At 40.3% G+C, this 13,807-nt stretch overlaps 1 protein-coding gene and 1 pseudogene across 1 annotated transcript; both read left to right on the forward strand.

Moving 5' to 3' along the window:
- Window positions 1–136: 136 nt before the first annotated feature.
- On the forward strand, window positions 137–8,026 carry LOC137267840 (acetylcholine receptor subunit alpha-like). Its single transcript, XM_067802270.1, has 2 exons — window positions 137–142; window positions 6,788–8,026. The coding sequence occupies exons 1-2, from the start codon at window positions 137–139 to the stop codon at window positions 8,024–8,026; spliced, it is 1,245 nt and encodes a 414-aa protein (XP_067658371.1).
- A 3,701-nt stretch (window positions 8,027–11,727) lies between these two features.
- Window positions 11,728–12,875, forward strand: LOC137267841 (neuronal acetylcholine receptor subunit alpha-3-like; annotated as a pseudogene).
- The last annotated feature ends 932 nt before the right edge of the window (window positions 12,876–13,807 follow it).

Consider the following 13,807-nt stretch of genomic DNA (forward strand, 5'->3'; position numbering starts at 1 on the left):
GGTGACATTTCGTATAATAGGTGATCGGCATTTTTATGATTTTGGCAGCAGGCTTATCCGGGAATTATCTGCCCTTGACTTCCTGTTTGTTTATTTCCGGGAGACATTGTTTCGAGGGCATTCTGCAGTGTTGGCGATGGCCGTAGGTGCTAGCACTTTCGGGAAACGACTGAACATGTATATAAAAGCTAGCTGCCGTGTTGTGAGGGACACAGATACACACATTCATATTCATTTGCTGGAGTTTATCATTCTGCCTCTGCCAACGCTTCATCTACTGTTGTCAGACCGCTCGCCGTGTTACATTCTGCACTACTCTTTCTCTCACACCAAGACTTTGGTGAGTTTGCTATACTATACATTTTGTGACCTATTGCCTTAGATTTTGTCTCACTTGTATTGCATTTGAAATCTGCATTGTGACTATTGAATTGTGACTGTGTGTACTTTGCTCTCGTTGCATAACAATACAATATTTGAATGTTTCAGACATGTCTTTGTTCTGTTTTGCTGGTTCACAGGGGGTTTCTTACATTGTTTGTCACGGTAAATTCTCAACCGTAACATTACATATGTACAGACGTTATGTTCATAATTAGCATGTATAAGTATCCAATAAGAAGTTATGCTTAGAGAAGCAAAATACTTTTGTTATCAGTTAAAACTATAAAAGAATATATGAAAATGATTACAAGCTGGGTGAGGCTAAAACGGAGATGTGTTATTATCAAAGAGTTTGAAGGCAATAGTCAATATTTCAGTACATTACATTATTGAAATGAGTGTCAGGGATTATCTAAAGAAAACGCTTTCTCTCGCTGGATTGAATTTTGTTTCGTCTTGTTTCATGTTGCAATGCGGCTCCTTCTTGAATAACTGCTACATTTTTTAGTTTCTTCAACTCATGACGGTGCGGCTGAGTTAAAGCGTTCCATCATCACGTTAGGGACCCTGGTTGGATTCCCCACATGGATACAATGTGTGAAGCCCATTTCAGGTGTCGCCCGCCTTGTTATTGCTGGAATGTTGCTAAAAACGGCGTTAAACCATACTCACTCACTCACTCACCCACTCACTCACTCAACGCATGGCTACTCTAGTACAGCGGTAGTAGCAAAGTGGCACATAGTTTAAGTATTGAGAAATAGGACAACGGTTGTCCACAGATGTTATGGTTCTGTGATAGATGTTTAACGCTGCATATCATATGATATAATATGATAATACACAGCATAACTCTTTTGACTAATATTTCCGGTACATGCGGAAAGACGCAATGAAAGACGTCGTGAGCATCAACGCATACAAATGGCAGAATACCATACACATTACGTACGTCGTGGCATTTGGGTAGCCTAGAGGTTAGTGCGTCCGCTCGGTACACTGAAGACCCGGGTTCAATATCATGTACTCGAAGATTGTGTCTTCACATAATGCCACAGCTTTGTCCTACATTATCGCTCCACAGAGAATTTATAAAGCAAGACGTATTTTTGGCACCTTCACGATTATGTTCATAGAGACCTTGTTCGTGACTGTTATGGAATAAAGTGTGTTGATTGTCCACATGTGTATTGATATTATGTCAGCTAAACTCACTCAGTCACTAAGCTGTGACATCCCAACACACACATCCAATAGTCGCCTCTTCGGTCAAGCATAGGTCGTTGATTTCAGGTCATACCTGGACCCTCAGTAGTTGGAAAGTTGACGTCATGTTTTGAAAATGGTGTCTCTGTAACGTTACTGTCCTATGATATTCTATGTATGGAACGTCTTGCATGTGTCAAAGATATGTTCACGTTGTCTTTGCAGAGCGGTGTCATGGTTTTGCTGAAAACTATGAAAACTTGCACGAAGCTATAGTGCCAGCAGTACATATTGAATTAATTATATGTCTTGTCAGGCATTCACACCATGCAATTATTACAATATTATTTCTGGTAGTTCATGTCTTGGTAAAAACAAATCATTTACAGTGCTGTTTTTTCTCGTTGTATCGTTGTGAATTAACCATTTGTGTTACGGATTAGCAATTACTGTGATGCAAGGCTTGATACACCTTAACCAGCAAACCAGTCTTGATTCGGGTTGATAGACTGATTGAAGTGTGTTGTCAGTTGTTGGAAGTTCAGTGTAGACGAGGCCTCTTGAGAGGTCGATGAGACACGCAGAAAATAAAACTGCGGCCTACATGTAGCCTAATTTAAGGATGCAAGTTGAAATCTATGTTCAGCGATTTAAATGTTGATTAGTGTGACGTTATCATTAACAGGAAGACATACCGTTAACATCTGCTATCATTTAATATTGTACGTCATATACAGAAGTGTGGAGAGCTGAGCAAACACTACATCTTTGCTCCCATTTGTGACAGACAAAAGCTTGTAAATATTGCCAGGGACAGGTATTTTATCGAAACGACATACCATTTCCCATGGACCTTTGTCCTTCATGCCTCATGACTTGCGATGCGTGTTTTGTGAATACATTACATTACAGATAATCACTTTGGTATTGTGTACTATTACCTCAAATGAATTCTACTTTGTGCATGTATTTAGTCTTGTGCTATTGTTATTAATGCTATCCACGGTCATGAACCGAGTCAAGCGGAATTGTAAAGTTGATAAATGATTGCTCTCTAAGATATGCTCCCTATGACTAATACAATGACTGGTCCAAAGGAGATGACTCTCGCCTGAGCACTAGGACTTGTCGAGCAGAGAAACAAATGCACGTGCGTGACGCGATGAGCGTTGACCCTACTTGTCTCGGTGTTTCATGTAATGTGCATACTCACATGTAATTCAAACCAATAATAGTGATTTGAAACTAACGTCGTCTTTGTTGTAAAATTGTTGTAGAAATATACAAGATTCAACCACAAGTGTATCCATGATCACACAACTTCTGAACAATATCATCGAATAATTATGTTTGGAATCTTGAAAGAAAGCACTTCCTCAAACATTCCATTTACAATTGTTTTTACATCGCATTCAGGAACTGGTGGTATATTGATGAACATAACGAGGTTACCTATAATAAAACCCCTTAGGGCGTTTCTACATAATTAGTCTCAGGTTATGAAACATATTGATTACATGTATAAACAGATTGCCGTTACAATAACATTCCAGAATGGCATATTCACCGGCTAATGTGTAGTTAATGAGTGCCATAGAAGAATCCTTTTACACTGTGTTTTCTGATGCACGCAAATAGCTGGTGCGTGGAGATCATTTCCCTTTCCATCGTTTTCATTTGAAGAATAAAAAAAAACCCAAAGCAAACAAATTGTGATGAAAGTTGCATTCTCTTTCAGGAGTAAATGCGCTGCAAACATTTAGTCAGTTGGTATGTCGAAGGGCATGACATTATTACAGCATACCCGTCAGTACTTGTAGTATGACGTCGTGTTCCCTACTGCATGACATTATTACAGCATACCCGTCAGTACTTGTAGTATGACTTCGTGCTCCCTGCTGCCCGTCAGTACTTGTAGTATGACTTCGTGTTCCCTGCTGGATGACATTATTACAGCATACCCGTCAGTACTTGTAGTATGACTTCGCTTGAGTGAGTGGGTGACTGAGTGAGTTTTACGCCGATATTAGCAATATTTCAGCAATATCACTTCAAGGGACGCCAGAAATGAGCTTCACGCGTTGCAACCATATGGGGAACCGAACCCGGGTCTTCGGTGTGACGAGAGAACGCTTTAACCACCATGCTATCCCGCCGCCCCGACTTTAATATATGCATCGGTACAGTGGAAATATACAACTTCATCCCATGCAATGACGTCCATTTTTTTTTTAAATTCTGGGGTCAGTTGAAGTTATACTTTACTGTAACACTGGTGCAGTTGTGAAAGACAGGGAATGTTATAGACTGTTGGGTTGAGGGGCTACAGGGGTTTGTACACAATAGGTGGGGGAAATAAACGCAAATATTGCTCCCTTTAGAAGTATTAACGGTCTTGGCATTAAGAAATCATTCATTGAAGTGTCCCTCAAGATCTGTCATAAGTGTTCTGTCCTGGGATCTGCTCAGTATCAGTATCGACGACAACACTATCAAGTACTGGCTGTTCTACTGTGTCAGTGATGCTATCTACGATGTAATATTGTCCCATGTATAATACATTGCACAGGCGATGTTCAGCGAGGGTCAGTAGTGTACTATATTATGACTCGTGCTATATTTAGCGTAGTTCTGGAAAGTACTACAACCCTATGGACTACTCTGCACCAGAGATTTGAATGTTGTGGCATCTACTGCGTCGGTACATAAGGGGAGTTAACTCTTGCCTCTTATCTCACATGACGGCTCAAGGCCAGCACTATGTGGAACGACCGGTATACCCATCTGCTAGAGCTATTTTGCAAGTTGGATTACTGCTCCCGAGAGAGGAATATCCCCCGTTACCGTCTGTATTGCTGTATTTACTGCCCTTGTATTGCACTACCTCGGGGTCTGCACTGCCTTAGGCATAACTTTCTAATAATTTGTGACAATAGTTAATTTAAGAACGCAGTTGTTTGTTACATCACATTTCTTTGTTATTTGTTGTTCAAATGTAGTTCTTTTACTGAGTGATTCCCGGTTCAATCTTAGTTTCAACATGGCAGTCATCACTTGACTGTAGTCCTACGCTGGCTTTGAGGGACCAACTTTTATAGACAATGAAAGGACGTATCATTGACTGATAATTCTCTTTCTTGGACAGAGACTGGAACAATCGATCACGTTGCACACCTGCAGTTGGCCCTCATGCTTTATACAACCTCACTGCACACATGACATGTCCTGCAGTTTGAGGACTACCGAGATGTTTTGGCATATATTGTGACAAGTAGGGCTACACATTTCCAGCAGAGGTCATTATAAAGTAGAAGTAGCCCCACATGTATTACACCGGCTGATATTTCAAAATGTAAAATGTAAAAAGTTGAAATTTTACCCAATAACCCGTTTTCCTTTAAAATCCAAAACGTTTTTCTTATCAAGATATTCTTATCAAAACAGTACCTTTATTGATGTTTTGAATGATAAATGTTACAATTACATGAATTAAAGTACAAATAAATCCATGTCGCACTCAACAAAGCAATAATTCTTTCAACTTTTTTGAAAAATGTTATTTTTGTGGTGTTTCTAGCACTTACAACATTTTTATATTCACGTCATGGCTTGCTACAGTATCAATATCAGTTGCTTATCTAGTACTGTTTGGGTTGAGTCCCATCTGGGATTCGAACCCGCACCCTCAGAGTCAGGCACCTAATCGCCAGCACACAAAACCAACCTAGGCTGTTGCATTTGACCACTTTCTAAATGGCATCGTGTAATCATATCAATATCAGTTGCTTATCATGTAAACGTTTGTGCCAATCCTGTCACGCTTCCCAGGGGAAACGTTGCTATTCAGCCATAAGTTTCACGTCTGGAGTTGGTTAATGGACAGGATGGTTTCGAGATACGATATAACCACTGCTGTATTTGTTAAAGTTCACCAGGTAATAAAAACTGCAACACGTGAGGAAATTCTATAAGGCGCGAAGCACTCGCGTGCTCAGGTGAGGTAGTGTGTTCGGTTCAAACAGTACACACACAACCGCTTGCTTCTTTGCACTGCATCAGTGTTTAAAGTGATTTGAACAGAAGCGACCAAACCTTTTCCACGTCCATAGGAAATCGCCTAAGAGTCGATTTATAATTTGTTATACATTTGTATCCGGAGTATTACACATGTATCATATTGTCTGGAAACAGATCGAGTCTGGAATAGACAATCTAGTGACTGTCATTATGTGATAAGATGACAGAGCGTGTGTTTATGAATAACTATGGTCCCATCCTTCATAAACATATACTAGGTCTAGTGGGTTGTTCACCCGAAGTAATTTAGGAATTTATGGTATAAGTCAAAATAGACAAATGTGCATCAAATTTGGAAAGTTTCTCCACGTCTACCATGAAACCTCTTTGTTGGTTGATTGTTTAATGCCACAGGCAGCAGTATGTCGCCGGTCTCTAAACATATGTCGCCGGTCTCTAAATAAGTGTGTCCGCACCAGACGATCCAGTGATCAACACCAATGCCAACCTGATCAATTCTAACTTGGATCTTCACAGCTGTGAAGACCATGGGGGCTTATTGTAAACACACTGGTATTTGATGTAATTGGCGCCGAATGAATGCAATTCCGATACCCTGACATGTATTCATATCAATTGATAGCTCTTGTTCTTTGGAATTCTGGACAGAAGCTCAGTGTATACTCGATCAATTGTTTCTGTGTGACATCAATCTCTTGTAGGTTAGAAACTGACACGTCTGTCCTTGGTTGTCATTATCTCTGTTGAGCTGAAGCTACAACCGTACAATTGGGAAAAATGTCACTAATTGACCTATACTTACACAATATTGAGTAGCTCTGTTGTCAATATTGATAAGCTGTTGGTGAAACGGATACATTCGTATCAATGCATTGGTGTACATGTATATATGAGCTACATTTTAGTGTGGCTGCTGACACAGAAGACACCATCCTACGGACAAACACAGTTCTAATTCGACCCTATGCCATGAATATGCAAACAGCGGATGACAAGGTATTGGAACACAGGTGTGTAGTGAAACAGCGAATTGATTAACGATTGATTTTATGTTGAGCGTGAGTTATAACGAGGTTTGGTTTTTCATTGTGGCCACGCTGTGTGGCTGCTGGTCTGTAGCATCGAGGAAACTACTTTATAAACATATCTGTTTTGACAGACATCTACTTTGATTGTAAACCTTTGGTTCGTGATGCAGGACCAAACTATTGCTTTAACTCTGTGTCTAAGTATGTGTGCTGCATATGGACTTCAGCTTGGATCTGATCATGGTCCTCTGTACAGATTGTATAACGACCTTCTGGAGCATTATAAGCCGTACATCCGACCCAGGAAGAATCCCAATGAGACGGTGGAGGTTGTTGTTTCCTATAGCATGGCATCAGTGGAAGCCTTGGAGGAAACTACCCAGACAGTTGATTCATCTGGATTCTTAACACTTCAGTGGACAGATGACCTGTTGACCTGGAACTCAAATGAGTATGGTGGTACAGATTATATAAATATACCCATGGAGAAACTGTGGTTTCCGGACTTGAGTTTGACAAATGGATTAGATGACCTGTCTTTGATATTGCCCATCGGGGAAAAGGCAAGAGTGACCAGCAATGGAAGCATCACGTGGTTTAGAGATTTGAAGAAACGTACAAAATGTTCTTTAGACATGCGGCATTTCCCTTTTGACACGCAGACTTGCAGTATCAATCTCATTCAGTGGGTCGCAGACATAAGGCAAGTCAATATGACTGCAGGTATAGTTGTGATTGAACCCTCACTGTTTCAACGAAATGGAGAATGGGAAATCACTGGAAACTCCAAGGACACCTTTCTTCATACATATAGTGGTAATATAATTCAGACGGAGATTGAGTTCACGTTCATCTTCAAAAGGAAATATCTGTACTACATCATTACCAACATCCTTCCTGTCATGTTTCTTTCCGTCCTTAACCTTGGTGTGTTTCTACTTCCGCCTGAATCTGGGGAGAAGGTATCACTGTGCATTTCTATAGTACTGTCGTACGCAGTGTTCTTGTCTGTCATTGGTGGAAGACTACCGGAAGTGTCAGATACTGTGAGCATCTTCAGCATCTATCTTTTGACAATGATGTTCCTTAAAGTCGCAACGACTTTGATAACAGTCTTCGTTTTGAAAGTTTACCATCAGACCACCGAAGAAGCGTATTCCCACTCAAAGTGCCTCACGAGAAGACAGATACAGGACAACTTCAAAACAGATTATGAACAAGAGAGTAAACTCGTAAAACAGCGAACACCTTTGAAGAAGACAAACACACAACTCGCAAAATATTTAAACATGATTGGTTTCACTATTGTATCTTTGCTTACAGTCATGATCACCATTTTGTGCTTCGCACTGCTATTGAAAGAACAGTAAAGATATTTGAAGATTTCATGCTGTTGTGAATGCAATGGATAATCACTACATCTTGGTCGGAGTTATTCCCCTTGTTATTTTCAAGATGAGTGTCTTTGTTCCCAGTCAAAATGTATTATGAGCAACTATAATTATGGAATTTTCTTGTCCCTGGACCAAACAGCCCCCGACCCCTTAACCTTTGATTTTTAGTGGATATAAACAGAAAAGTTGCTTTGTCTTGTGATGATTACCTTAAAAGAAATGAGAAAATGAGAACCTTACGTGAACTGTGACCTTGAATGAATTGTGTTCACAAGAGAATTGTGACCTGAAGTGATTTATTGTTATTATTATTATTATTATCATATACAACTCCGATTGCCCGGATAAGGTATCGGATATATGATTATCATTGTACAGATCAAGCCATAGGTCAGTTATGATGCCATACATATACATCCGGCTCTCGTCACATTTATGGCTTATCGCTGCGTCATGACAAACAGAAACTTTACAGTTTCAACCTAAAGCCCTGACACTGAATGAAAACTTCCTGAAAGAAGCCAGTAATCTCTGTTCTGACTATTTGGTGAAAAGCAGGAAGTGCCTAAAAACTCAAATACAGAGCTGATAGGATACTGATAGAGTGGAAAGCAGTTACCTAAATCACTTGATCAACTAGAGAATTATTTAGATGGAAATACATTTTCTTTATTACTCCCCACTGGACGTTTCCTTGTAGGCACTAACCGTCATAAAGCAATGATGTCACATCACTGCCCGCATAGAATGGTTATAAATCAAACACTGGATGCGATGAACGATTGTCCTGGAATATTTATGGCCAAGATTAGCTATTTCAGAATTGTGACTCTGTTGCTTACTTCCTATTGAATGATTGATTCTATTGACTGTACATGTACCAGGGACATTTTCATCACATTTCGACGACTTGAACTGGCTACCTTGATATAAAAAATACTTTGCTCATGCTGCCAAACCATCATTACCAGAAGGATGCTCTGTTGGGGTGTCTGTCTGTTGTGGACAAGATGGTGTGTCTGTCTGTTGTGGACAAGATGGTGTGTCTGTCTGTTGTGGACAAGATGGCGTGACGGGAGCGTGAACCTTGAATGACGTATATTGAGAACTTCATATGTTCAATGTCCATTGTCTGTGTTTAATTTACCACTTGATTTCATATTGTTGTGTCCTAATAAAAATATCCGTTTTACAGTTTTCATGAAATCAAGATCCCAACTAAGTGTTAAGGGGGGAAAACTGTAATGGGTTCAGCAGCTTTGACAGGTTCCAGTGTACATTTATATTTAGCTAAACCTGCATGTGTTTTTACTACCGAAATTAGTTAATACATCGAATGCTGATATCCCTTTTTCTTAAAGCCCAATACCCATGAAGATCCGAGGGTAGAATCGAAAAGGTAACCCATACTTGTCGTGGGAGTCTCCTAACGGGATGGGGTGGTCATGTCCATGTCATCGGTTCCCACTTGTGCAGATCGATGCTCATGCTGCTGATCACTGGATTGTCTGGTCAAGACTCGACTTTTTCACGACCGCCGCCATAAGGCTGGAGTATTGCTGAGTGCGGCGTCAAACTAAACTCACTCACTGTCAAAGCCCAAGTGAAACCCGATGTTTAGCATTACCGCGGGCCTCAGACAAAATGAAAATACAGTATTTCTACAGTTTTCAACAGACCTATATGTGCAAGATTTGTTCTTCACGTATAATATGATATCTACAAAAATAGGGTATATTAAAAACACGGTTGCCACAACTATTGCTATTTTATATGTTGAAGGATGTGAATAGTTTAACATTCTGACAATGATACAATCTGTGCGTCGTTGAACATCAGGTGACCGGAGATGTTGTTAGATGAGTGGCCACGCACCATGGCCGTTCACTACGCAATGATCGTGTACTCAAGTCAAACTCAGTGATGCTTCCTGAATCCGTCTTTATTCTCAAGACATACATGGCGTAAAACTAAACTCACTCACTTTCGCGAACACCTCTTGTCACCAGTTTGTTTATGTAGAGTATTAATAGACGTGTTACCAGTCCAAATGCATATATACGGCTATAACAAACTAAATTTAGTTGAACCCGTTCACTGTATGTGTTAACGCTTTGGGCATGCACGAGTGTGTGGAAACAGGCCTTTCTTTAATGGCCATCATTGTGAATGTTACCGCGAACTAAACACGTAGTTTACAGCACTTGTCTGGGCAAAATGTCCTATTGACAATACATAGCTTCTTTGCTATTCATCGAATTTGTCCATCCATTTAGATGACAATATCTTGTGTCTGCATTATGTGTTATAAGAGTAAAATACATAACGACAGGCAGCTTTTACCATGTTCAGAAATACCCATCGGAATTGATGTTTGCATTTGTTAATTATTATCGGTGTATACGTTTGTGAGATTGTGAAATGACTTGTCTAAAAAATCGTGAAATAACTAAGAGGGTCAGCTATTTCGCGTCGCTTTGTGTAAAAACAATTACTATATTTCAGTCATTTCATGAGGTTTCATTTCATCTAGATGTGGTGGGTAGGGATTTGTGAGGTGTGTCTGCTATAGACACAGCAAGTGTCAAACAAACAGGTGTAGATGCTTGAAAGCCAAGCTAAAGTGCAAAAGTCGCTGCCTCAATAGTTTTAACTGTTAGTGACAATGAGTGCTGCTGAAATTGTGATCCTCGTTTGTAGATTAAGTTATTGTGCGAAATTTGTTAAACCGCTGATGGTCGGGTCTTTGCGATATTCGTTAAGTAGATGGGATAATTGTAAAGAGCCTCAAAGGCCCGCTTTTGTGTCAGTTAACGTTGCTTTTAACTACCCGTTTAATGATACCATGACTCTTTTGGGCCTGCACATTGGGATGATTGAAAGACCCCACGCCGTGTCATGCTTTGAATTTCGGTCCAAATTCACTTGATCCATTTCTGAGATGTTATGGTTAGCTATCCCTGGGGGTGGCAAGGTGTGATGCTGTATTTTCTCAATCCCAGTGCCCTGAATGGTAGAATGGTTGTTGTGTTGCCCGTATCTTGCGTTGTACAGAATACGTAATAATAGTCACCATAGGAACGGCTTGTAATGTATGTGATCTTTCATTCAGAAACTGAAACGTGTAGGGTGTATCGGGGCATCACTCCACTGTAAACATTTACAAAGGAGACTTTCAATATTTGAGTAATCACAGTGCAATCATCTACGCCTGGACATTATTGCATTTCGGATGATCTATCTGAAAACAGCTAGAGATACCTAAAACCAATCGAATAACATAAAAAGTACCAACAACGTCGTGTAAATAGTGTGTATAAAGGATATTGATATTCATTCACTGCTGTGTGACAAAATGAAGCTTGGGGCTACTAAACTGTCTACGACTATATAAATTAGTTGAAAACTAAAGCTTCTTCACATGTCCCCTGACGTCGACTGTAATGCCAAAGTGTTTTCAGCTTTTAGTGATCACCAGTACTGTTGTGCTACCTTCAAATGTTTGAGACAGATGATGATACCTCGATACCTAGATTTCTCCTGGTCAAACGCTGATTACCATATGTGCCATCGGTGCCCTATGACGCTGGTTTCAAGTCGCTGAGCACAATTATTTTACCAATATCTGCTGGTGGGTGAATGCCCAATTAACACTGTGTGACCCTTAGATGATTAACATGTACCTAAAATTCATCCCTTTTCTGTGTCTGTCTGATACGCTTGGTCTTCAGTCTGCTATGGATCAGGGTCCTTTGTACAGATTGTATAACGACCTTCTGGAGCACTACACGCCGTACATCCGACCCAGGAAGAATCCCAATGAGACGGTAGAGGTTGTGGTTTCCTATAGTATGGCATCAGTGGAAGCCTTGGGGGAAACTACTAAGACAGTTGCTTCATCTGCTGTCATCCGATTCGAGTGGAAAGATGACCTGTTGACCTGGAACTGTAGTGATTATGGTGGGATACAGTTTATAAATATACCCATGGGGAGACTGTGGTTTCCGGACGTGAGCTTGACAAATGGATTTTTCCCAACGGAGACCTAGCAAGGGTGAACAACGATGGCTGGATTCAATGGTACCATGGGATGAATAGACGGACAAAATGTCCAATAGACATGTCCACGTTTCCATTTGACACCCAGCTGTGTAATATCACTCTTTTCCAGTGGATATCAGACATTATGCAGGTGAATATGACAGCCGTTGGGGTCCATATTCAATCGTCATTGTTTCAACGAAACGGAGAATGGGAAATCATTGACAAACTGATGGAAACAATCGTTCACAAATACCCCAATGGCTTCGTCCAGACTGAGATGGTTTTCACATTCGTCTTCAGGAGGAAATATCTGTTCTACATCATCACCAACATCCTTCCCGTCATGCTTCTTTCCGTCCTTAACCTTGGTGTATTTCTACTTCCGCCTGAATCTGGGGAGAAGGTATCACTGTGCATTTCTATAGTACTGTCGTACGCAGTGTTCTTGTCTGTCATTGGTGGAAGTCTACCGGAAGTGTCAGATACTGTGAGCATCTTCAGCATCTATCTTCTGACAATGATGTTCGTCAAAGTAGCTACAACTTTGTGGGCAGTTTTAGTGTTGAATGCTTACCATAAAGATTCGGGAGAAAAGTATTCCCCACAAGATCCCATTAGCCAACACAGTCATCCTCTCTCCAATAGTTTAGATCAGAATACATTACAGAAGGGGAACAAGGAGCTGGAAAACAATTATTTAAACAAAATCGGTTTCGTCGTTATATTCTTCTTGACAGTTTCTGTTTCCATTGTGTGTTTTGTCCTATTATTTACACTGTAGCAGGTGTTTGATTAGTGTCAAGTGACGGCGGTTGGTAAATAATAGAGTCTGGGTCAGAGAACCCAATGTTGGATGAGCAACGGTACCGGTATTCGTAACTGCAATCAGTTCAGCGAATCTTACCGATCCAAAGATAATCGTTTCCTATATATATTTGTATCTATGCTCTTTACGTCAGACCTTGGCTTGTTTGGTCCAGATTCCGTTATTTAAGAAAGAGCATCTTATGACTTTTTGCAATACAAAGACGAGTTCTATATCTTTTGAAAAGACACGATGCATCAAGTCCGCAAATCTTACAATATGGAAACCATGTAGTTTTTGAACTGGATAAGTAGAGTGGTTGAGTCGTTCTCTCGTCACCCCTAGGAACCGGGTTCGATTCCCCCATGGGTACAACGTGTGAAGCCCATTTCTGGTGTCCCCACGCCGTCAGATTTGCCGGATTAAAAGCGGCGTGAGACTCATTCACTGATTTTCCTGGGTGTCTAATTTGTGAGTTTCCATCTCTACTCCTGTACTCTTCATTTCCCACTACCCGTGAATATGATCTGAAATCTATGAATATTATACCTACTGTTATGAGTGTGTATTTTCTCTATATTTCGTTATTAATTCAGTAAGAATTATTATTGGTTCACAATGTTTAGTGTTTTGAATAATGAATATTGATGGGTCACATTTCGTATAATAGGTGATCGGCATTTTTAGGATTTTGGCAGCAGGCTTGTCCGGGAATTATCTGCCCTTGACTTCCTGTTTGTCTATTTCCGGGAGACATTGTTTCGAGGGCATTCTACAGTGTTGGCGATGGCCGTAGGTGCTAGCACTTTCGGGAAAATGAAAGTGCTATGAAAATGAAAATGAAAATGAAAATGAAAATGAAAATGAAAATGAAAATGAAAATGAAAATAAAAGCTAGCTGCCGTGTT

The sequence above is a fragment of the Haliotis asinina genome, chromosome 16, assembly GCF_037392515.1.
Source record: "Haliotis asinina isolate JCU_RB_2024 chromosome 16, JCU_Hal_asi_v2, whole genome shotgun sequence".
Lineage (NCBI taxonomy): Eukaryota > Metazoa > Mollusca > Gastropoda > Lepetellida > Haliotidae > Haliotis > Haliotis asinina.